The following is a 24960-nucleotide window of genomic DNA, read 5'->3' as shown; positions in this document are numbered from 1 at the left end:
TTTGATGTTAAAAGCAGGTAGATCTGAACGTCGTCAGCATAACAATGAAAAGAAAGATTGTGATTTTTGAAAATTGATCCTAGTGGCAATATATAAAGCAGGATAAGTATGAATTCACCGTGCTGCACAGAAAAACTGCGATCAGTCAGGTAGGACTGGAACCATGAGAGAGCATTACATTACATGTCATTTAGCAGACGCTTTTATCCAAAGCGACTTACAGTGGAATTGAGTACAGTCAGTGAGGGGTGGAATTGAACTTGCGACCATTGCGACTATGATGTTTTTTGGACATAGGGTACCGGTCTTAACCACTGAGCCACTCCACAGAGCCTGTAATACTCACCCACTGCTCCAGTCGTGCCAAGAGGATCCCATGATCTGCAGTATCAAAAGCAGCAGTCAAATCAAGGAGCACTAGCACAGCTGAGCTTCCTGAGTCAATGGTTACCATCAGGTCATTGAAAACTGTCAGCAATAATGTCTCAGTGCTATGACATGGTTTAAAGCCAGACTGAAACTTTTCATAGATGTCATTGGCCACCAGGAATGATTGGATCTGAATAAAAAACACTTTTTAGTTTAGAAATTGGCCTGAAGTTTGAGAGCACTGAGGGGTCCAGATTTTTCTTTTTGATAAGCGGCTGCACAACAGCGTGTTTAAAAGTGGCTGGGACACGTCCAGTGCTAAGGAGGATTCAGTTGAACTGTACAACCAATGTGTGTGTGTGTGTGTGTGTGTGTGTTTTCCATGAGTGTGTTCTCAAATTTATTTTTTCAAACCTGATAACGTTATATCTGCAGGTGAACAGAAACTTAAGTGGCCGTAGTTTCATTGCCTCTGCTGTTAAAGGGATAGTTCAGGGTTTTTAACCCAACTTACAAAAGTGATCTTAACCTTATTAAAGTTACCCGTTACTTAACCTAAAGTGATGTTAACCATATTAACCGGTCTTAACCATATTAAGACCGGTACCCTGTGTGCGAATGACATCATGGTCGCAATGGTCGCAAGTTCGACTCCACCCCTGGCTGATTTGGATAAAAGCGTCTACTAAATGACATGTAATGTAATGTCAAAGTTACCCTTAACCTTAATAAAGTTACCCTTACCTTAACCTAAAGTGATGTTAACCTTAGTAAAAGTAAACCTTACCTTAACCTAAAGTGATGATCTTAAACTTAATAAAGTATCCCTTACCTTAACCTAAAGTTACCTCAACGTAAAGTGATGTTAACCTTAGTAAAAGTAAACCTTACCTTAACCTAAAGTGATGTTAATCTTAATAAAGTTACCCTTACCTTAACCTTAAAGTGATGTTAACCTTTAATAAAGCTACCCCTTCATCTAAAGTGATGTTAGCCTTAATAAAGTAACCTTACCTTAACCTAAAGTATGCTAAACTTAGTAAAAGTAAAGTATGTATAAGTATGTTAGCCTTAATAAAGTAACCCCTTAACCTAAAGTGATGTTAACTTGGTAAAAGTAACCTTACCTTAACCTAAAGTGATGTTAACCTTCATATAAGTAACCCTACCTTAACCTAAAGTGATGTTAAACTTAGTAAAAGTAACCCTTACCTTAACCTAAAGTGATGTTAACCTTCATATAAGTAACCCCTTACCTTAACCTAAAGTGATGTTAAACTTAGTAAAAGTAACCTTTACCTTAACCTAAAGTGATGTTAACCTTCATATAAGTAACCCTTACCTTAACCTAAAGTGATGCTAAACTTAGTAAAAGTAACCCTTACCTTAACCTAAAGTGATGTTAACCTTCATATAAGTAACCCTTACCTTAACCTAAAGTGATGTTAAACTTAGTAAAAGTAACCCTTACCTTACCCTAAAAGTGATTTTAACCTTAATAAAGTAACCCTTTCCTTACCCTAAAAGTGATTTAAACCTTAATAAAGTAACCCTTACCTTAACCTAAAGTGATGTTAACCTTAATAAAGTAACCCTTACCTTAACCTAAAGTGATGTTAGCCTTGAGGAGCCCCGCTGTGACTCAGTGATTTCATTGACAGTCAAACTTGTGGATGTTGAGTCACAAACACAAACCAGAGCAGAACAAACAGTAAATCTAAATCTGACTGTGGTGGACAAGTGTAATCTGATTACTCTGCGTGTGAACTGATGTGTCTTCCAGCTCCAGTCGTCATCAACATGGTGGTGAGAGAAGGGGACGATGCAGTTTTAAGCTGTTCCTTGGGCAGCAGGAGCATCAAGCAGGAGCTGTTTGACTGGAAGAAGGACGGTCAGAAGGAGGTGTTCATGTACAATCGGGGCACTCACTACAACAACAACCCCACAAACCAAGACCCCGACTTCAGAGGACGAGTCTTTCATTTTGCACAGCAGCTGGATGTCGGTAACGCCTCTGTAGTTATCAGACCAACAAAGGTGACTGACAGTGGAAGCTACACCTGTGATTTTCCCTTTCATCAGCCACGCAGAAGATCACACATTGTTCTTGTTGTTGGTGAGTGTTTCCATTCAACACAGACAAAAACTAAAAGATCATCATTTACAGACGGGACTGGTTCAAGTCGTCAAATTGTCTTTAAAAGGTTAGAAGGACACATCTGTCATGGACCAGGCTGTGAGTTCTCTTCAGTTAGTCAACAACATTGTTGTTCAAGTGTTGTTTTTATCACAATTACAAAAATCTGATTTAATCTTTCATGAATTTCTAGCAGTGACCACATCTTACCTTCCTTTTAAAGCATCTCCATTATTTTATGTCTTTTTGACACCAAAACACATAAGACATTCAACTATTACCTTTACCTTAACTTTGATAAAGCTAATTTAACCTTAAAAATTGACCTTATTATTATTTTATTATTGAAGTGATCTTAATCTGAATACAGTTAGTTTAACTTTAATAAAGTGATACTAACCTTAATAACTTTACTCTTACCTTATTAAAGTTACCTTTAATTAAGTGATCTGAATGAAGTTACCTTAACCTTAAATTACCTTAACCTGAATAGTTACCTTAATCTTAATTTACCTTAACCTGAACAAAGTTATCTTAATCTGAATATCTTTACCCTCACCTTAATAACTTTAGCCTTAATTAATAGCTCTTAACCTAAATAACATTGCCCTCACCTTAATAACGTGATCTTATCCTTCATAAATTTACCCTATAGATTGACAACCCAGTGTTATTTTTGCGTCTACTGCTGAGTCATGTGACCAGGAAGTGAATGCAGATTGTGATCATTAACGCTGCAGATAAAGTCCTGATGTTAACAGGAAAACAGTGGAGGACAGGCAAAATATTCTGAGGTCATGACCTTTAGTAGATGTGGGACAATATGAAAGTTTTATGTCACAATTATTTTGAACAAAATAAATAAGATTCAAATTTTTTTGTAATAAATCAGTTTTAAACTCTTAACATTACATTACATGTCATTTAGCAGACGCTTTTATCCAAAGCGACTTACAAAAGTGCATTTAAACATTTGGGTACAAATAAGAGCTAGAAGTAAGTAAGAGCTTCAAGTAAACCAAACTATAAAGTGCTAGTCATAAGTGCGATGTACAAGGTTTTTTTTTTTTGTCGTCTTAGTCGAGGTAGAGTCGGAAGAAATGTGTTTTTAGTCGGTGTCGGAAGATGTGGAGGCTTTCCGCTGTCCGGATGTTGATGGGGAGATTGTTCCACCATTTGGGAGCGAGGACAGTGAACAGTCTCGAGTTCTGCGAGTGCCTCTGCGATCCTCTCAGTGAGGGGGCAGCGAGCTGGTTTGTCGATGCAGAGCGGAGTGGGCGGGCTGGGGTGTAGGTTTTGATCATGTCCTGGATGTAGGCTGGACCGGATCCGTTTGTAGCATGGAACGCAAGCACTAGAGTCTTGAAGCGGATGTGAGCAGCTACAGGAAGCCAGTGAAGGGAGCGGAGGAGGGGTGTAGTGTGGGAGAACTTTGGTAAGTTGAAGACCAGTCGAGCTGCTGCATTCTGGATGAGTTGCAGAGGTCGTATGGCACATGCAGGGAGACCAGCCAGGAGGGAATTGCAGTAATCCAAGCGTGAGATGACAAGAGCCTGGACCAGAACCTGTGCCGCCTTCTGGGTTAGAAGAGGCCGAATCCTTCTGATGTTGTGCAACATGTATCTGCAAGATCTAGCTGTTGCAGCAATGTTGGCAGTGAGGGAGAGATGGTCGTCAAGTGTCACACCCAGGTTCCTTGCGGTGTGAGAAGGAGTTACCACAGAGTTGTCGAGGGTGACGGTTTGGTCTGTTTTGATTTCCTCCATTCTTTCTGCTGCCAGTATCGTGGCTCTCAGCACGCACTGAGTCCGACAACCACGGGCCTGGGGAGGACTTACGAACCCGCCGTGATGTAAGAGGACAGAGAGAGTCAAGAGAGGAGGACAGAGTAGAGAGGAAGGTGTCTGTGGCAGAGTTGGGATGCATGAGGGAGAAGGAGTCAGCTGAAGGAAGTGCTGATAGAACAGTTGAGGAGAGAGAGGAGGGAGAGAGAGAGCGAATGTTGCGATGGACAAGTGCAATATCTGATGAGATGAGATCATCAGATCGGGAGAGTGGGAGAGAGTAGGAAATGAAGAAATGATCAGAGACATGAAGTGGGGTTACCTTGAGGTCGGAGGTGGAGCAGTTTCTGGTGAAGATGAGGTCAAGGTGGTTGCCAGCTCTGTGTGTTGGTGGAGAAGGAGCAAGTGAGAGAGAAAGAGATGAAAGAAGAAGAAGTAGATCGGATGACTTCTCTGACTGGATGTTGAAGTCACCAAGAAGAACAAGTGGTGGACCATTTTCTGGGATGTTTGAGAGGAGGACATCTAGTTCCTCCAAGAAGTGTCCCAATGGGCTGGTGGACGGTAGATGACAACAATGATGAGTTTTACTGGGTGAGTTACAGTTACAGCATGAAATTCATACGACTGTGAAGAGAAGTGAGGCAGTGGGAAAAGAGTGAAAGTCCAGTTGGGGTTGATAAGCAGACCTGTCCCGCCACCTCTTCCAGTGGATCTGAGTGTGTGGGAGAAGGAGTGGGCAGAGGAGAGAGCCGCAGGGGTGGCTGTGTTAGAGGGTGTTATCCAAGTCTCTGTGAGAGCAAGGAAGTCCAGACATTGCTCAGTAGCAAAGCCAGAGATGAACTCAGTCTTGCGGGTAGCTGACTGGCAGTTCCATAGGCCACCTGCAACAAGGTGTTGGATGTGTGTGGAGCGGGTGGGATAGATAAGTGAGGAAAGGTTACGGTGGTGCTGTGAGTGATTGTGAGGTTTGTAATATCTGTGAGAAGAGACATGAACAGGAATGGAAAAAAGGCACATGTGTGAAAAGGTAGAAAAACACTTGCAGACGGGTACTTAGCCTCATTAGCCTCCTTGTTGGGGGGCAGCCCGTGGCCAAGTGGAAAGGGAACTTGACTTGTAACCAGAGGGTCTTTGTCTTCCTGAGTCTTCGTCTGAGGAGTCTGCCGCTGAAGCTGCTGCTTCAAAGTGAGTGCTGCTTTTTAAAAGACACCTGAATAGGTGCTGATTGGTTGCAGCTGAGTGGCCACTCCCCTGTAGCCAGTGAAACTTCTCACCTGGTGATGGTGATGGCTCAATAGAAAATAGGTCAAAACAGCAACAATAACAACTTTGTCTTTGACCTAGCAGACAAAATATCTTAAATAACTTTCACCTTAACTAAACAGACAAGTCAAAAGTCACTAAAGTCAAGCAACACAGCTAAATAAAATAGCAATTAATGAAATAGCAACCAAATAAGAAAGACCTACAGAAGTGATACTTAGCTTAATTCCAGTAGTCCTATGAGATACCCAGATAGTCCAAATGCACACTGACATGGCACACTGAAATCTTTTTATCCTATAATATTTTGTTATTATAAATATTATATATATGAACAGTTATATTTGAATCATAGATCTGATCCATAGTTTTTAGTGAAGTCTGTAATGAATGAAAAGACACAGGCTCCCTCTTGTGGCTGTTGAAAATAAAACAATATGAATTTCTGTTGATAAGAACAGACATTTCCAAGTCAGTCAAGTTAAATATTAACAGATTGACCTGTTTACGATTTTCCACGAAATGACGACGATCACTTTATTGCGACAGATTTTTATTGTCATATGAGATGAAATTGTGAATCATCACATCCCTGATGTTGACACAATGAATATTGTAAATGTATTTGTGTATAAATGAATGAATCATGAGCAGGTTTGTGACTGACAGCAGAAAGCTGTGTGATGTGTTTACTGACTCAAACCAGTCTCATCTGTAAATGTGCTGCACACTTAAACCACTTTGTTGTTTTTTTTACCTCCATTTTGTGTTATAAATGTATATTGTTTTTTTCCATGATCACAATTTTTGTTAAATGTATGATGTCACACAGACACTAATGTTATATTTCCCCATTTTAGATCCTGTCTTAAAAACAGACCCGACATCTCAGGTGAGTCTGAGCTGCTTTTAGGTTTTCAGATCAAAGTTCACATGTTAAAAAGTTTAGTTTTGTTGACATAAATCAACACTTTCATTTTTGACTCTGAGGTTTTTAATTTTGCTTCTTTCATTGATAAAATATAAAATATGATGCAGAGGAAGATATCACCAGCTCAGTTTAAAACACAACTTTTTAACATAATTCACTTATTTCTCAATGATATAAGAATAGTGTTGAAGCACAGAACTTCAAGAATCTATGTTGATATATTTACCACACCTTTAACGTGATTTCTTTTTAAATTTAAGTTTCAAATCAAATAAATAAATATTTGTGTGTTAATATTTGTTTCTGTTATCACATGACTATTACCAAAATTGTTATGATAGACTTGATGTAAAATATTATTGTTTATATTTGCTCTTAAGCCAAATCTGAATAAATTTGGGTTTTAAACGTATTTATGGACACTTTTTCACACATGCTGCAAAAAACAAAGTAGCTCTACGTCTTATATCCCAGCGTTTGTTTGTGACAATGAATAAACATATCAGTTTATACTGACCCTATGTGTCATCGCTATTGAAGATTATTATTTTGCATTGCACAGCCCTAACGTTTCTGATATGAGTTTCTGTAGTGAGAAGATGTTAAAATGTTTAGTTCTGGATGTTGAACTAAACTAATGATGTGTAAGATAGGGCTGTCACTAATGATTATTTTATTCTATCAGTTATTTTCTCGATAACTATTTGTTTGGTCGATGAAATGTCAGTAAATGTTGATTGATGTTTCTCAAACCTGGAAATGATGTTCCCAAATGTCTTATTTTGTCCATCCCATGTTTTCTATCAAACTGTGTTCACAGGTGCAGCTCCAAAGCCATTTATCAGGGCACTAGGTGAAAATGAGGATGGGATTCAGCTTCAGTGTGAAGTTCTTGGGGCTTTTCCAAAACCAGTTGTCCAGTGGCAGGACAGAGCTGGAAACATTATTCCTGCAGAAAAACCACAGGTTTCTGAAAGAGGAGGCAGCTACGACATCATCCTTCAAACTACTGTGACCAAGACTGACTACTATCAGTGTGTTGCCACACAGGAGGAAATCAAACACCGGGTTTCTGAGGAGACGTATGTGTCTATTCCTGTCCCAGGTGAGGTTTTTTGTTTTGTATTTTATAATACAGATACTTAACTCATGTTGAGACTAAAGTGTAATGAAGAAGTGTGAATGTAAAATCAGAACAATGAAGACCGTGTGGACATGTAAATTCAGCTTTCGTCTCATCAAAGCTGGATTGATCTGTAAAAATATGTGATGTTGTTCAGAGGATTTAATTTAAAAACGATGAAACATGAACAAATGTGTGGTTTATAAGTAAATAAAAATAAATGCTGGGGCTCTCCACACTCCAGTTCCATCTGTTTTCAGCTGCTGTCCTCCACAGAAGAAAACTTTAGGTTAAGGTAAGGGTAATGTTATTAACGTTAAGATCGCTTTAGGTTCAGGTAGGGGTAAATTTTATCAAGGTTAAGATCACTTTAGATTAAGGTAAGGGTTATGTTATTAAGGTTAAGATCACTTTAAATTTAGGATAACTAAGAAGAGGTAACTCATTCAAGAATCACAACAAACTTCATCATCACAGGAGACTCTGCTCAAGTTTGTTCACAAACCAAAACTAATCAATTTTAATAATGTTTTTTGTTATTTTGAGCAAAGACACCAGAAAATATTCACATTTAAGAAGATAAAAACTTTACGAACTTTCAATTCTTCAAAAAAAACTCAGCATAGATTAATTCAGTAATTGATTAAATTGATTAACAGGTCATTGGCAGTCTATGGCAGAACAGCATCAGATTGTACTGGTGTACCTAATTAAGTGAACACTGAGTGAACGTGTCACTGAGAACACAAAGAAAACATTGTGTTTTAACAGACTCAGTGTTTCATATTTTATATTAGTTTTAGTAAAATAGAAAATGTTGTTTACGTTTGTTCATTTTTTTAAACGTGATTTAAATTCAACATGTTTTCAGAACAGCACCACATATTTCATGTTTTATCACATTTTAACTTCAAAGATAATGTTGTTTATATCTTCACACGTGTGTCGTCAACAGACTTTCAATTCAATTCAATTTTATTTGTATAGCGCCAAATCATAACATACTTGATCTCAAGGCTCTGTACATAGACAACATCAAAGAGAGCAGAGAACCCCAACAGTTCACACAATGAGCAAACACTAGGCATCAGTGGAGAGAAAAAACTCCCTCTTAACAGAAGAAGAAATCTCTGACAGAACCAGGCTCAGAGATGTGCGGTCATCTGCCTCGACCGGTTGGGGTGAAAGGAAAAATGGGGGACAGTGGAGAGGTGGGGGACAGAAAATGGGGGGAGAGAAAGGACAAGAGGGAGATGAGGTAGAGACAGAAGAGAGAGAGAGACCAGGAGCAGATACACATCAACTGTATCAAGTTACAAGTTTATACGGTTAATGATATTGACTTTTAATTATAGCACAATAATAATGGTGATGATATGTATGATATGGATAGCCTCGAAAACTGGATCTGGATCCTGCAACCTGCAAGATGAGAATACAGAGAGAGAGAGAGGGAAGGAAGGAAGGACACAAACTAGGGAGAGAAAGAGACAAGGTTAATGACATATAAAAAGTCATATTCATACCCTGAGTGTGAGAGAGTGAATGTGCGTGTACCACAGGAAAATCCCCCAGCAGTTTAGTTCTATAGCAGCATAACTAAGAGATGGTCCAGGTTTCCCTGAACCAGCTCTAACTATAAGCTTTATCAAAAAGGAAAGTTTTAAGTCTAACTTTAAATACAAAGAGAGGCTCCACCTCCTGAACTGCCATTGGAAGCTGGTTCCACGGAAGAGGAGGAGCCTGGTAACTAAAGGCTCTGCCTCCCATTCTGCTCTTACAGACTCTGGGAACCACAAGTAAACCTGTATTTTGTGACCTAAGTGGTCTGTTAGGGTGATAGGGTAAGACTAGGTCTTTCAGGTATGAAGGGGCCTGACCATTAAGTGCTTTGTGCGTGAGGAAGATTATAAATTGAATTCTAAACTGTACAGGGAGCCAGTGTAGAGAAGCTAACACTGGAGTTATATGGTCTCTCTTTCTAGTTCCTGTCAGAACTCGTGCTGCAGCATTTTGAATGAACTGAAGGGTTCTAACACACTTGTTAGAACATCCTGATAATAAGGAGTTACAGTAATCTAATCTAGATTAGATAGACAAAAGCATGAACTAGTTTTTCAGCATCCTGTAAAGACAGAATGTTTCTAATTTTCATAATTTTCCGCAGGTGGAAGAAGGCTGTTCTGGAAATGAGTTTTATGTGTGAATCAAATGACATTTCCTGGTCAAAAGTAACTCCAAGGTTCCTCACAGTGGAACTGGAAGCCATGGTGATGTCATCTAAAGTGACAATGTGATCAGAAAGTTTTTCTCTGAGGTGTTTAGGGCCGAGTATAAAAGTTTAAAAGTAGAAAGTTACAGGTCATCCAGGACTTAATGTCTCTGAGACATTCCTGGAGTTGAACAACCTGATTTATTTCATCCGGCCTCATTGATACATATAGCTGTGTGTCATCTGCATAACAATGAAAGTGTACGTTGTGCTTTCTAATAATGTTCCCTAGAGGAAGCATATATAAGGTAAGAAGTATAGGCCCAAGCACTGAGCCTTGTGGAACTCCACAATTAACTTTTGTTTGTAGTGAGGCTTTATCATTAACGTGAACAAACTGGAATCTATCAGATAAGTATGATTTAAACCAGCAGAGGGCAGCACCTGTGATACCAAGAGTCTGCTCCAATCTCTGCAGTAGAATATCATGATCAATGGTGTCAAATGCAGCACTAAGATCTAACAGGACAAGTAAAGAAACTAGACCATTATCTGACGCCAAGAGAAGATCATTACTAACTTTAACTAGTGCCGTTTCTGTGCTATGGTTTAATCTAAAACCTGACTGAAAATCTTCAAACAGGCCATTAATGCGCAGATATTCACATAATTGATTAGCAACTGCCTTTTCTAAGATTTTAGAATTGAGTTAATATAGAGTTGTTAATTAAAGGAAACACATCTTTAAACAGTTTGGTGGGGATAGGATCTAACTGACAGGTTGATGGTTTAGATGATGAAACTAATGATGTTAACTCAGGGAGATCTATAGGGGAGAAACTGTCTAACTGTGCACCTGGTGCTTCTAAAGCTCTTGTGCTAGAAGATGAGTCAGTCCCAATATGAGGGACGTCTGTTTAAGAGCACGAGTATTGGAGTTAAACCATGGTGCTCGTCTCATCTGATTCACCACTTTCTTTTTCAGAGGGGCAACACGATCTAATGTAGTACGCAGTGAGGCTGCTGTACTATCAACAAGGTTATCTATGAGGGCGGGAGTAAAATCACAAAAGGTACCTTCAGATGTACTGACATATGGCACTGAGTTAAATAAAGGTTGCACTGTCTCTTTGAATATATTCATATTATTATCAGACAGTATTTCTTATTTATGTTATTGTAGTTCATTATTGTACAATTAAATGTGAGTAAATAATGATCAGTAAGGAGAGGGTTTTGAGGAACTATGTTTAAATTATCAATATCAATACCATAAGTTAAAACAAGGTCGAGGGTGTGATTAAGGCAATTTGTTGGTTCATTAACGTGTTGAATAAAACCTATTGATTCCAACAGCGAGTTAAATGCGCAGCTAAGACTATCACGGTCAACATCTACATGGATGTTGAAATCCCCTACAATTATGATTTGATCTGTTTTAAGCACCAACTCAGATAAGAACTCAGAGAACTCTGATAGAAACTCTGAATAAGGTGCAGGTGGACGATAAACTGTGACTATTATAATTGGTTTCTGTGATTTACAACTAGGATGAGATAGATTAAGAATAAGGCTTTCAAACCATGAATATCCTGGTTTGGGCTTGGGATTGATTAATAATCTAGTATTAAAAATGGCTGCTACTCCTCCTCCTCGGCCTGAGCTTCTAGGAATATGGGTATTGGCATGAGTGGGTGGAGTTGATTCATTTAGACTGACGTAATCGTCTTCATGTAACCAAGTTTCAGTTACACAGAATAAATCAATACAATTGTCAGAAATGAGATCATTTATTAAAACAGATTTTGAGGAGAGAGACCTTATATTTAATAGTCCACATTTAAAAGTGGTATTATTTGACTCTATTTTATTGTTGGTATTAATCTTTATTAAGTTAGAATGTCTAACTTCATGTGATTTTTCTTGTATCAGTAGAAAGTGATGATAAATCCAGACGTGATTCGATCGTCTTCACTGTGTTTCTGTTGTGATTTTTGTTGTGAAGGTGTTTTTTTGTTGTTATTTGCCTAGTCATGTTCTGTGAAACCGGCTTCAACTTCTCTACATTTGTGTTTCTGTTTGTTTATGTCTATGAAACACACTGATCCACTGATGCAGAGTGGAAGTGAACAGGAAGATTCTGTGCTCTTTACTATGAAGCAGGATCTGTGCTTATTGATGTCAGTTCAGCTTTAACTCTGGCTTTTTTAAGCCTGTGAAGCTGCTTCACTTCTTAAATCACCATGGTAACGGACACTGCACCTCTAATCTGTAGTTTAGTTTCATTACTTTTACTCAATATCGTGTATATAAAAAAATAAAAATAAAAAGATAAATTTCACAGTGAGAAACTTGGGAAGATGGAGTTTTTCTTGATTTACATGTTGAGTAAGAATGTGATCTGTTTGTCTTAAACTGATCAGGAATATTACCTTCATTTGACAATAACTTGTAAATAAAATAAACATGTTTGGAAAATATTAATATCACAAAGAGTCAGAATCTGACGTGAGACTCTAATTGAGTCGACGTCCAAACAAAACGTTTCTGAAGAACCAAACTTTAATGAAGAATAGTTGGAAATTTACTTACCTAAACTATATTACAATAAGAAAAAATAGAGATAAATCACATTATATAAAGATTATAAACAGTTAAAAGACAGGTTGTGTAAACAAAAACAAAACTTTTATGACAATAGATTTATTAATTTTCAGTTCAGCTCAGTCAGTTTGTTCTCTCCAGCACAAACTCTGATCACCCAAACTCCCCAAAAGTACAATTTATTTTCCATTAAATATAATAATTGATGTGGTTTATACCATGTAACACATTAAATTTCGAGTGATAAAGTTTTACAATAGTTTATAAAATGTTTTTTGAAAAACAAGTCAGGATAGTTATGTTTCTAATTAATAACACAACATGGATCATCTGCTTTAAATAACAGTTCAAATCAGATTTTACAGATATTAGATCAGATTTTTATACTTTTGTAAACATGAATTATTATTTCCTTATATCATTGTTTATGTTCATAGGTGCAGCTCCAAAGCCGTACATCATAACACTCAGTGAAACAGATAATGGAGTTCAGCTTCAGTGTGAAGTTCTTGGTGCTTTTCCAAAACCAATTGTCCAGTGGAAGGACAGAGCTGGAAACATTGTTCCTGCTGAAGAACCACAGGTTTCTGAAAGAGGAGACCGCTACGACGTCATCCTTCAAACTACTGTGACCAAGACTGACTACTATCAGTGTGTCGCCACACAGGAGGAAATCAATCATAAGATTTATACTGAGACACTTGTCCGGGTCGTTCCTGGTGAGTTTCTTTTTATAATCAGATAATTTTCCATTTCTAAAATCATCTCCTTCAGTGTGATTATGTAACAGTTGTGACACATTTATGTTGTTCACTGTTTGACTTCACCCACATGAGACTCAGAGGGACAGAGAGGAGACATCACTGCTCAACTCACTGCTAGACTGGGATAGCACCAGTATGTCAGGGTTTTCACGGCTCCTTGAAATCCTTTGTGAATTTGGGAAAAACAACGCTAGGGGTGGGCGATATGACCTAAAATTAATATCACGGTATTTTTCATCTTTTGAACGGTGACGATATAATATCACGGTATTACTTTTTTTGGTAGGTTTTGGGAGAGTACATATTTTTTAATAATATTCTAATCTGATATTTGTAGGTTTTTTTTCCTTTCTGATCCGGTCCCCAGGGGTATCACGGCTAAACAATACTAACAACGAACAATACAATACTAATGTGGTGGCCTTAAATTTGTTTTTGTTTTCTTTTTTTAATACAAACAGAAAAGGACTTGACAAATTTTCTGAATATGAAATGTTAGGTTTACATAGTGTAACTTACCAATAGCGTTGTACAGTCTGTGTCCAAAACATGCGAGTCTCGTGTTATTTATTTCCAGAGCGCGCACCATGTTTGCACCGCTGTCAGTTGTCATGCACATCAGACGCGCTTCATCCAAGCACCAGTCAGAAAGTGCATCCTAACGCAATTATTGCTCCGGTGTGGTCTTCGGGGAAGAAGGCGGTCTGGAGGCATCTGCTGCGCAACTTCCAGCGGCCTCGGTCTCTCCCTCTCGTTCCAACACTCCACTCATCCTTTTTCAGATATTATTGACCCGACCTTTCTTGGCGATGTTTGAGCAGTTGTTTCTTTATTGATTACCCAAGTGCTTGTTACGCTAATTTAATGGCCACTCCCCTTTTACCACCGAATAGGTTTTACTTTTTTATTTGCAACAAGATATACAGTATATAAGGACAGATATTCAGACCACTGAAAGTTTGAAGAAAATGTAATGCATTATTATTTAGAATTAGGAGATTATTGGCGCTCAATTGATTTATCACGGTATTGACGGTATTGCAAAATCCATATCATGGCGCAATGTCACACCGGTGCTGACTATGACACTGGTATACCGCCAACCCCTAAACGACGCAATGTGTGATTTCATTTTTCTATGATTATTATAACTAGTCAGATTAGTTATGAGACTCAACTTCATTATTGTACAGAGAAGAGGAAGAATGACAGGATGAGGAGGGAAACACGCACGCACGCACTCTTACACATCCAACACCGTTTGTCTTTTCTCACAAACTTCATTGTGAAGAAAGTTATTTATTAATTATAATTTCAAATTGTTTCAACAAACAAAAGGAGGTGAGGTATTAACAGGACACAAAGGGCAAGTGGATGCTGTTCAAATCAATAAATAGAACAAAAGGAGAACTCTCTAACCTGGAGCCTAGGTTAAAAAAAAGAAGCGATTAAGGAAAACCTCACTAACTATACTGCTCACTAAAAACCAAAATACACACAAGAACAGCACCCCTAAACTAATGTGCGTTACAGAAATTGTCTGCGTGTAAATCAGTGTTTTCCCCCACTAAACTCTGCCCAGTCCCCGCAACAACGAAACTGACCTCCACAAATATCATTATCGAATTAACACCAGGTAACATACGCTTCTCTCGAGCTCAGTAACACACAAAACGAGCCGCCCTGATGCTCCAATGGCTGCGGGTTAAATAAGGGAAGTTACGGCATCACAGCAATTGGGCTCCTCTGATTGGCAGTGGAGAATAGACACGTCTAAGCTTCCAGACAGGGGAACAATCGGAGACGGGCACTCGCACACCGTTGCATCCTGGGGACAACACACAAACAACAAACCCAAAACAGCAGAGGCCGTAACAGCGATCTTTACATTACATTACATTACATTACATGTCATTTAGCAGACACTTTTATCCAAAGCGACTTACAATAAGTGCATTTAAACATTTAGGTACAAACAAGAGCTGGAAGTAAGTAAGTAAGAGCTTCAAGTAAGCCAAACTATAAAGTGCTAGTCATAAGTGCGACGTATAAGCAAGTTTTTTTTTGTTTTTTTGTCGTCGTCTTAGTCGAGGTAGAGTCGGAGGAAATGTGTTTTTCGTCAGCGGTGGAAGATGTGGAGGCTTTCAGCTGTCCGGATGTCGATGGGGAGATTGTTCCACCATTTGGGAGCGAGGACAGTGAACAGTCTCGAGTTCTGCGAGTGCCTCTGTGATCCTCTCAGTGAGGGGGCAGCGAGCCGGTTTGCCGATGCAGAGCGGAGTGGGCGGGCCGGGGTGTAGGTTTTGATCATGTCCTGGATGTAGGCTGGACCGGATCCGTTTGTAGCATGGAACGCAAGCACTAGAGTCTTGAAGCGGATGCGAGCAGCTACAGGAAGCCAGTGAAGGGAGCGGAGGAGTGGTGTAGTGTGGGAGAACTTTGGTAGGTTGAAGACCAGTCGAGCTGCTGCATTCTGGATGAGCTGCAGAGGTCGTATGGCACATGCAGGGAGACCAGCCAGGAGGGAGGTGCAGTAATCCAAGCGTGAGATGACAAGAGCCTGGACCAGAACCTGTGCCGCCTTCTGGGTTAGAAGAGGCCGTATCCTTCGGATGTTGTGCAACATGTATCTGCAAGATCTAGCTGTTGCAGCAATGTTGGCAGTGAGGGAGAGATGGTCTTCAAGTGTCACACCCAGGTTCCTTGCGGTATGAGAAGGAGTTATCACAGAGTTGTCGAGGGTGATGGTCAGATCTGTGGTGGGAGAAAAAGAAACCCAGTCTTGTCGAGATTGGGTTTCAGGTGATGGTCAGACATCCACTGAGAGATGTCGGTCAGACAAGCGGAGATCCGTTCTGCTACCTGTGTGTCGGAGCTGAGAAAAGAGAGAATGAGTTGGTTGTCGTCGGCGTAGCTGTGATAGGAAAAACCATGAGAGCGAATAACCGAACCAAGAGAGTTGGTGTATAGAGAGAAGAGAAGAGGGCCCAAGACAGAACCCTGAGGGACCCCAGTAGCTAGAGGACAGGGTTCCGACACGGATCCTCTCCAGGTTACTCTGTATGTTCGGTTTTGAAGATAGGACGAGAGTAGGGTAAGTGCAGAGCCTGAGACACCTAGTTCTTGAAGGGAGGAAGTCAGGATCTGGTGGTTAACTGTGTCAAACGCTGCAGAAAGGTCTAAGAGGATGAGCACAGAGGAGAGAGAGGCAGCCCTGGCAGTGTGGAGTTGCTCAGTGACAGCAAGAAGTGCAGTTTCGGTCGAGTGACCTGCTTTAAAACCAGACTGAAGAGGATCAAGAAGGTTGTTCCGGTGAAGGTAGGAGGAGAGTTGATTAAAGATAGCACGCTCCAGAGTTTTGGAGAGAAAAGGAAGAAGAGAGACAGGTCTGTAGTTATTTACTTCAGACGGGTCAAGGGTGGGTTTTTTAAGGAGGGGGGTCACTCTGGCCTCTTTAAGAGAGTCCGGAAAGCAACCAGATGACAGAGATGTGTTAATGAGGTGGGTGAGGAAAGGAAGAAGATCAGAAGCAATTGACTGAAGAAGGTGAGAGGGGATAGGGTCAAGGGGGCAGGAGGTGGGGCGGGCAGAGGTTATTAGGGAAAGAACTTGATCCTGAGATAGAGGGGAGAAAGAGGATAGAGAAGGAGCTGAATTTGTGGTTGGTAGAGTGGTGAGATCAGAAGGTGGGGTTGAGAAAGAAGAGCGAATGTCATCTACCTTTTTTGTGAAGTAGTTGACAAAGTGAATTGGTAGAAGGGAGGAAGGAGGGGGGGGATCAAGGAGGTTAGAGAAGATAGAGAAAAGTTTTTTGGGGTTAGAGAAAGAGGATTGAATTTTAGTCTGATAGAAAGATTGTTTGGCTGCAGAGATAGAGGCAGTGAAGGTGGAGAGAAGAGAGTGATAGGAAAGCAGGTCATCAGGGTGTTTTGATTTCCTCCATTCTTTCTGCTGCCCGTATCGTGGCTCTCTCAGCACGCACTGAGTCCGACAACCACGGGGCTGGGGAGGACTTACGAACCCGCCATGAAGTAAGAGGACAGAGAGAGTCAAGAGAGGAGGACAGAGTAGAGAGGAAGGTGTCTGTGGCAGAGTTGGGATGCATGAGGGAGAAGGAGTCAGCTGAAGGAAGTGCTGATAGAACAGTTGAGGAGAGAGAGGAGGGAGAGAGAGAGCGAATGTTGCGACGGACAAGTGCAATATCTGATGAGATGAGATCATCAGATTGGGAGAGTGGGAGGTCTTTTATGATCAAAGAAAACATTTTGTTTTTCGTGTTTCAGCCACAAACTTTGTGACACACACTTTAAATGACATTTCTACATGAGACATAATTTACAATACTTCTCCAAGAAAACAGACAACAACAAAATCCACCTCATGAGAGTTAGTGACAGTAATGCAGGGTCCACAGCATGTTGAGCTCAGACAAGCAGCTACGAGATGCATTCATGGAGCCTCAGAAAGTACTTATACAAACACTAATGTAGTCCACTCGCTGCTGCTGAGTTGCTGCCATCTTGTAGGTTGTCATTGTATCATCAGAGAAGAACAGAAAGACCATTGATGAATGAATGAATGATCACATATTTAACTGTTTATAAACCACTCACTCTCACACACCAAATCCCATAGAGAAAATGAGTGATTTTAACATCACAGCTCACAGGAGTTGTTGATCCACTGCTGCCACATCAGTAAGGTTCAAACGTGTTATTTTGTAAAAAATTATGTATTCTAATAAAACAACTTTCTTCAGACATACCTGTGACACAAAGTGACCACACGGGGGCAGCAGCTCCTGTGTGTTTCTGAGCTAAAAATCACTGTTTTTGTCAATACACTCTAGTGTGAGTGAGATAATGAGTTCATTAAAAGGAAAATGTAAAATATGAAATGATAATGATTAATATTGATCTGTTACTTTGTGTTTCAGAGAATTACACTGGAGGGATGGTTGTTACTGCAGTTGTTGTAGCAGTTGTTGTGACTCTTCTTGTTGTTTTTGGTGTTCGGTTTCTGCGATGCAAATGCAATAACAGTAAGTTTAAATAATGTTTTAATATTTCATTAAAATCATAAAGATTAGAGAACAACACAAACACTTGTTTACAGTGTTTTCTCTCTGTTTATCATCACATGGATTAATTTACTGTCACTTTGTTTCTTTTTCTTGTTGCAGGTCAACCAACAAAGTCCAGAGTCCCCACTGATTAGGCCAGTCTGTGACCTTTGACCTGTGTCCACAAGGTGAAAGGTCATTTTTTCAAGGTTGTAAACGTGCATGAAGCTCAATCTTTATCCAGAACTTTTTGGAAGACGATTGACTGAAGATGAAGGTTGACAACAATCTGCTCCAAAAACACACACATTTTTATTATTTTATTTATTTTTATTTTTTAAACATAAATTCACGTCAGAAAATGATTCGCCATCATGTGACGTTGTCTCATCAGTGATGTCATAGTAAAATCAGAAAAATGTCTCTCACACTGGAGTTAAAAATATGTCCTATAGGACAGCGGACAAGACCTGAAGCTTCTATAGATTATTTAGGATCATGATGTCATGATGACGCAGCTCTATCACAATGTAAAAAAAAAATCAGCATTGTGTGATTGGCACATATACAGTAAGTGTGTGTGGATGAGTGTTTACTTGTGTGTTTGACATTTGACCCTCTTGAATCCATTATTCACACTCCTGTGACATCACTTTAACCAGTGGTTCTCAAACATAAAGAATCACACTCAGCAGTTATTGTTTGTTGTTTTTTGAAGATACTTTAAGAACCAACTTTAACAATTCCACTGATATTTTTTTTGTGTGACTTAGACCAAAGAATCTCCAGTAGTTTGATGGTCACATGTTAAAGAGGTGGTCACATGATCATACATACTGAAACATATTTACTGTGACAGTCTGAACACTTGGAAATGTTGTGGAAATGTACATAATGACTTATCAATATATATATATATATATATATATATATATATATCATTTACATTTACATTAAAAGACTAAACTAGCAGCTGGCTAGCTGTGAGTGAGTGGGTGAGCAAGTTGGTGAGATGAGTGAGTAGAAATATGCAGTGTGTGTATGCTGTTCTGATTTAAACCAATGTGAATAATCTAGGAGTCAATCATAATGTGATTTTTATTTTATTATTATTTTTACCTTGTTTTTTGTTGTTTTTATTGAGTTTTATGAGTGACAAATGAAACCATGAGCAGCTTGTTTGTGTTAGTTGTAACGCTGATCCAGAGTCAGTCAGGTACAGTTTCTACAGTTTTATCACAACTGAATTACATATGACAAATAAACATTAAAAAATCAATAAATGTGTTGTGATTGTTTCTGTCTTTTAACTCAAAGACTACACATGAGGCCATTTTAAAATCTGAGGTCATGGCCTCTGAAATTCCAAGTTTTCAACTATAAATTCTGTGTCTGTAAAGTTTCCCTTAAGTGAAACTTAATTTAAGTAAAATAACACTGAATAACCTTTACTTAAGATAAGGTTACCTTTATTAATGCTCCTTGTGACCCTTATTAAAGTGTAAAACATGCATTGCTTAACTGTAATGAATCATTTATTAACAATTGTTAACCTTTATTAAGCATTAACAAAGGTTAAGGTATCAGACATGTCATTTACACAAAAAAATTGCAACTTTTTTTACTCAAATTTAAAATATTTCAACTGGAGCAACCGATAAGTTTCACGTGTGTGTCGGGTATCATGATGTGAGGGATTCATGTGCTGATCATGTGACGTGAAAGTGTTGTCCACGTGTCTTTGTAGAGAAAACTCACTGTGTTTGTTTTGAACAAAATAAAACAGGAAAACCACAGTTATGAACACTGACTCTGCACTTCCCCACTAATAACTCAAGGAATGTCATAAATTCAGGAATAAATTCTAATTAATAAGTAGGGAATTGACAAAATGCTGCGTCACTGTATGGCACTTGTAATCCTTCATACACCATATCCGGAAGTGGAGGAAAGTGAAAGTGTTGGTTATGCTCCCAATGCTGAGTGCGTGGGTCCGGGTTCCGGTTGGTGGGCGTGTTTTCGTCAGTACTTGAGAGCAGCGGCTGAACCCTCGTTATTCACACACGTTAAAGTGACGGACAGCGACGATGGACGATCACGTGACTCGGACAACTATGGAGCTTCTTCTTGTCCTCTTGTTTGTCTGTTTCGTTTCAACAACTGCTGATGAAAGCGGTGAGAAAAGTAACACTGTCTGTGTGTGTGTGTGTGAGAGAGAGAGCGTGAGGGAGACTGTACGCGTGACGTCACTGCTGCAGAGTGTTTGTGTATTCTTGTATTTGTTGCCTCTTTAGGACATTGTCATAAACACTGACCTTGTCAGGACCAGTAGTCCTCATGGAGACAAAAACCTGGTCCTAATGAGGCAGAACCTCATTTGTGTGTGTGTGTGAGAGAGAGAGATGCAGGGCGTGGTCTCTATCCTATCTAAACATCACTGTCTCAACTGTGAATCCACACAGAAACTGTGGTTTGACTCCAGCAGGTGGCACTGTGTCTGTTTTCCTTTCTTCCTTCTTTCTTTTACACACATAATAGAATTTATCAGTTGAACTGTAAAGCCAGTGTGTGTGTGTGTGTGTGTGTTCTCGTATTTATTATTTCATAAATGATGACGTCATATCTGCATATGAACAGAAACTTAAGTGGGCATGGTTTCAGGGTAATAGTTCAGGGTTTTTGACCTCGTCAGGACTACTAAGACCAAAACCTGGTCCTAATGAGGCAGAACCTAATTTCTTTGTGTGTGTTTGTGTTTGCGTCCACGTGTGTGCATGTGTATTCGTCACTGACACAAAAGTGAACTTGACATTAAGGTAAATGTACCCTTACATTATTTAAGTTACTCATTCCTGAATAAAGTGATATTAACCTTAACAAATATACCCTTACCTTAAACTGGTGAAGTTAACCTTAATAAAGTTAGTCTTACCTTAACCTAAAGTGATGTTAACCTTAATAAAGTAACCCTTACCTTAACCTAAAGTGATGTTAACCTTGGTAAAGTTACCCTTACCTTAACCTAAAGTGTTGATGATCTTAATAAAGTAACCCTTACCTTAACCTAAAGTGATGCTAACCTTAGTAAAGTAACCCTTACCTTAACCTAAAGTGATATTCACCTTAATGAAGTTACCCTTACCTTAACCTAAAGTGATGTTAACCTTAATAAAGTTACCCTTACCTTAACCTAAAGTGATGTTAACCTTAATAAAGTTACCCTTACCTTAACCTAAAGTGATGTTAACCATAATAAAGTATCCCTTACCTTAACCTAAAGTGATGTTAACCTTAATAAAGTATCCCTTACCTTAACCTAAAGTGATGATGTTAACCTTAATAAGGTAACCCTTACCTTAACCTAAAGTGATGATATTAATCTTAATAAAGTAACCCTTACCTTAACCTAAAGTGATGATATTAATCTTAATAAAGTTACCTTATCCTAAAGTGATGTTAACCTTAATAAAGTAACCCTACCCTAACCCTAAAGTGATGATATTAATCTTAATAAAGTAACCCTTACCTTAACCTAAAGTGATGTTAACCAATAAAGTAACCCTCCTAACCTAAAGTGAGCCCTTACCTTAACCTAAAGTGATGTTAACCTTAATAAAGTATCCCTTACCTTAACCTAAATTGATATTAACCTTAATAAAGTATCCCTTACCTTAACCTAAAGTGATGATATTAATCTTAATAAAGTAACCCTTACCTTAACCTACATTACATTACATTACATGTCATTTAGCAGACGCTTTTATCCAAAGCGACTTACAAAAGTGCATTTAAACATTTGAGTACAAATAAGAGCTAGAAGTAAGTAAGAGCTTCAAGTAGATCAAACTATGAAGTGCTAGTCATGAGTGCAATGTACAAGTTTTTTTTTTGTTTTTTTTTGTTGTCGTCTTAGTCGAGGTAGAGTCGGAAGAAATGTGTTTTTAGTCGGCGTCGGAAGATGTGGAGGCTTTCAGCTGTCCGGATGTCGATGGGGAGATCGTTCCACCATTTGGGAGCGAGGACAGTGAACGGTCTCGAGTTCTGCGAGTGCCTCTGCGATCCTCTCAGTGAGGGAGCAGCAAGCCGGTTTGTCGATGCAGAGCGGAGTGGGCAGGCTAGGGTGTAGGTTTTGATCATGTCCTGGATGTAGGCTGGACCGGATCCGTTTGTAGCATGGAACGCAAGCACTAGAGTCTTGAAGCGGATGTGAGCAGCTACAGGAAGCCAGTGAAGGGAGCGGAGGAGGGGTGTAGTGTGGGAGAATTTTGGTAAGTTGAAGACCAGTCGAGCTGCTGCATTCTGGATGAGTTGCAGAGGTCGTATGGCACATGCAGGAAGACCAGCCAGGAGGGAGGTGCAGTAATCCAAGCGTGAGATGACAAGAGCCTGGACCAGAACCTGTGCCGCCTTCTGGGTTAGAAGAGGCCGAATCCTTCTGATGTTGTGCAACATGTATCTGCAAGATCTAGCTGTTGCAGCAATGTTGGCAGTGAGGGAGAGATGGTCGTCAAGTGTCACACCCAGGTTCCTTGCGGTGTGAGAAGGAGTTACCACAGAGTTGTCGAGGGTGACGGTTTGGTCTGTTTTGATTTCCTCCATTCTTTCTGCTGCCAGTATCGTGGCTCTCAGCACGCACTGAGTCCGACAACCACGGGCCTGGGGAGGACTTACGAACCCGCCGTGATGTAAGAGGACAGAGAGAGTCAAGAGAGGAGGACAGAGTAGAGAGGAAGGTGTCTGTGGCAGAGTTGGGATGCATGAGGGAGAAGGAGTCAGCTGAAGGAAGTGCTGATAGAACAGTTGAGGAGAGAGAGGAGGGAGAGAGAGAGCGAATGTTGCGATGGACAAGTGCAATATCTGATGAGATGAGATCATCAGATCGGGAGAGTGGGAGAGAGTAGGAAATGAAGAAATGATCAGAGACATGAAGTGGGGTTACCTTGAGGTCGGAGGTGGAGCAGTTTCTGGTGAAGATGAGGTCAAGGTGGTTGCCAGCTCTGTGTGTTGGTGGAGAAGGAGCAAGTGAGAGAGAAAGAGATGAAAGAAGAAGAAGTAGATCGGATGACTTCTCTGACTGGATGTTGAAGTCACCAAGAAGAACAAGTGGTGGACCATTTTCTGGGATGTTTGAGAGGAGGACATCTAGTTCCTCCAAGAAGTGTCCCAATGGGCCTGGTGGACGGTAGATGACAACAATGATGAGTTTTACTGGGTGAGTTACAGTTACAGCATGAAATTCATACGACTGTGAAGAGAAGTGAGGCAGTGGGAAAAGAGTGAAAGTCCAGTTGGGGTTGATAAGCAGACCTGTCCCGCCACCTCTTCCAGTGGATCTGAGTGTGTGGGAGAAGGAGTGGGCAGAGGAGAGAGCCGCAGGGGTGGCTGTGTTAGAGGGTGTTATCCAAGTCTCTGTGAGAGCAAGGAAGTCCAGACATTGCTCAGTAGCAAAGCCAGAGATGAACTCAGTCTTGCGGGTAGCTGACTGGCAGTTCCATAGGCCACCTGCAACAAGGTGTTGGATGTGTGTGGAGCGGGTGGGATAGATAAGTGAGGAAAGGTTACGGTGGTGCTGTGAGTGATTGTGAGGTTTGTAATATCTGTGAGAAGAGACATGAACAGGAATGGAAAAAAGGCACATGTGTGAAAAGGTAGAAAAACACTTGCAGACGGGTACTTAGCCTCATTAGCCTCCTTGTTGGGGGGCAGCCCGTGGCCAAGTGGAAAGGGAACTTGACTTGTAACCAGAGGGTCTTTGTCTTCCTGAGTCTTCGTCTGAGGAGTCTGCCGCTGAAGCTGCTGCTTCAAAGTGAGTGCTGCTTTTTAAAAGACACCTGAATAGGTGCTGATTGGTTGCAGCTGAGTGGCCACTCCCCTGTAGCCAGTGAAACTTCTCACCTGGTGATGGTGATGGCTCAATAGAAAATAGGTCAAAACAGCAACAATAACAACTTTGTCTTTGACCTAGCAGACAAAATATCTTAAATAACTTTCACCTTAACTAAACAGACAAGTCAAAAGTCACTAAAGTCAAGCAACACAGCTAAATAAAATAGCAATTAATGAAATAGCAACCAAATAAGAAAGACCTACAGAAGTGATACTTAGCTTAATTCCAGTAGTCCTATGAGATACCCAGATAGTCCAAATGCACACTGGTGATGTTAACCTTAATAAAGTATCCCTTACCTTAAACTAAAGTGATGTTAATCTTAATAAAGTTACCCTTACCTTAAATAAAGTGAGTAAAGTACCCTTACCTTAACCTAAAGTGATGTTAACCTTAATAAAGTTACCCTTACCTTAACCTAAAGTGATGTTAACCTTAATAAAGTGACCCTTACCTTAACCTAAAGTGATGTTAACCTTAATAAAGTAACCCTTACCTTAACCTAAAGTGCGTTAACCTTAATAAAGTAACCCTTACCTTAACCTAAAGTGATGTTAACCTTAATAAAGTAACCCTTACCTTAACCTAAAGTTATGTTAACCTTAATAAAGTAACCCTTACCTTAACTTAAGTGATGTTAACCTTAGTAAAGTTACCCTTAACCTAAAGTGATGTTAACCTTAATAAAGTAACCCTTACCTCAACCTAAAGTGATGTTAATCTTAATAAAGTATCCCTTACCTTAACCTAAAGTGATGTTAGCCTTGAGGAGCCCTGCTGTGATTTCATTGACAGTCAAACTTGTGGATGTTGAGTCACAA

The 24960-nt window shown here is 39.8% G+C and overlaps 1 protein-coding gene and 1 long non-coding RNA gene across 6 annotated transcripts in view; one reads left to right on the top strand and one right to left on the bottom strand.

Annotated features, from left to right (window-relative positions):
- The window catches only part of LOC122768191 (butyrophilin-like protein 2), a 38423-nt gene that overhangs the window by 1534 nt on the left and 11929 nt on the right, over window positions 1–24960 (top strand). Inside the window, exons 2-4 of one of the 3 annotated variants that reach the window (XM_044024003.1) lie at window positions 2153–2485; window positions 7308–7592; window positions 12864–12938. The exons of 1 other annotated variant lie outside the window; for it this stretch is intronic. In XM_044024003.1, the coding sequence (XP_043879938.1) occupies window positions 2153–2485; window positions 7308–7592; window positions 12864–12938 (693 nt within the window). Of the gene's footprint in view, window positions 1–2152; window positions 2486–7307; window positions 7593–12863; window positions 12939–20233; window positions 20428–24960 lie in introns of those variants that run through there. One more of the 3 variants, XM_044024006.1, reaches the window with a different exon arrangement.
- LOC122768220 lies at window positions 1924–24899 on the bottom strand. 3 transcript variants are annotated; one of them, XR_006360284.1, is made up of 3 exons: window positions 24803–24899; window positions 21845–21973; window positions 1924–1974 (listed from the first exon to the last, which is right to left on the bottom strand). It is a non-coding gene; the product is annotated as an uncharacterized LOC122768220 (long non-coding RNA). The 3 variants fall into 3 exon arrangements; XR_006360283.1 differs by lacking the exon at window positions 1924–1974 and adding an exon at window positions 21393–21568; XR_006360285.1 differs by lacking the exon at window positions 1924–1974 and adding an exon at window positions 21393–21568 and having other exon boundaries at window positions 21845–21928.

Source organism: Solea senegalensis, linkage group LG4 (genome assembly GCF_019176455.1).
Source record: "Solea senegalensis isolate Sse05_10M linkage group LG4, IFAPA_SoseM_1, whole genome shotgun sequence".
NCBI lineage: Eukaryota > Metazoa > Chordata > Actinopteri > Pleuronectiformes > Soleidae > Solea > Solea senegalensis.
This window is presented reverse-complemented; position numbering and strand designations above follow the sequence as displayed.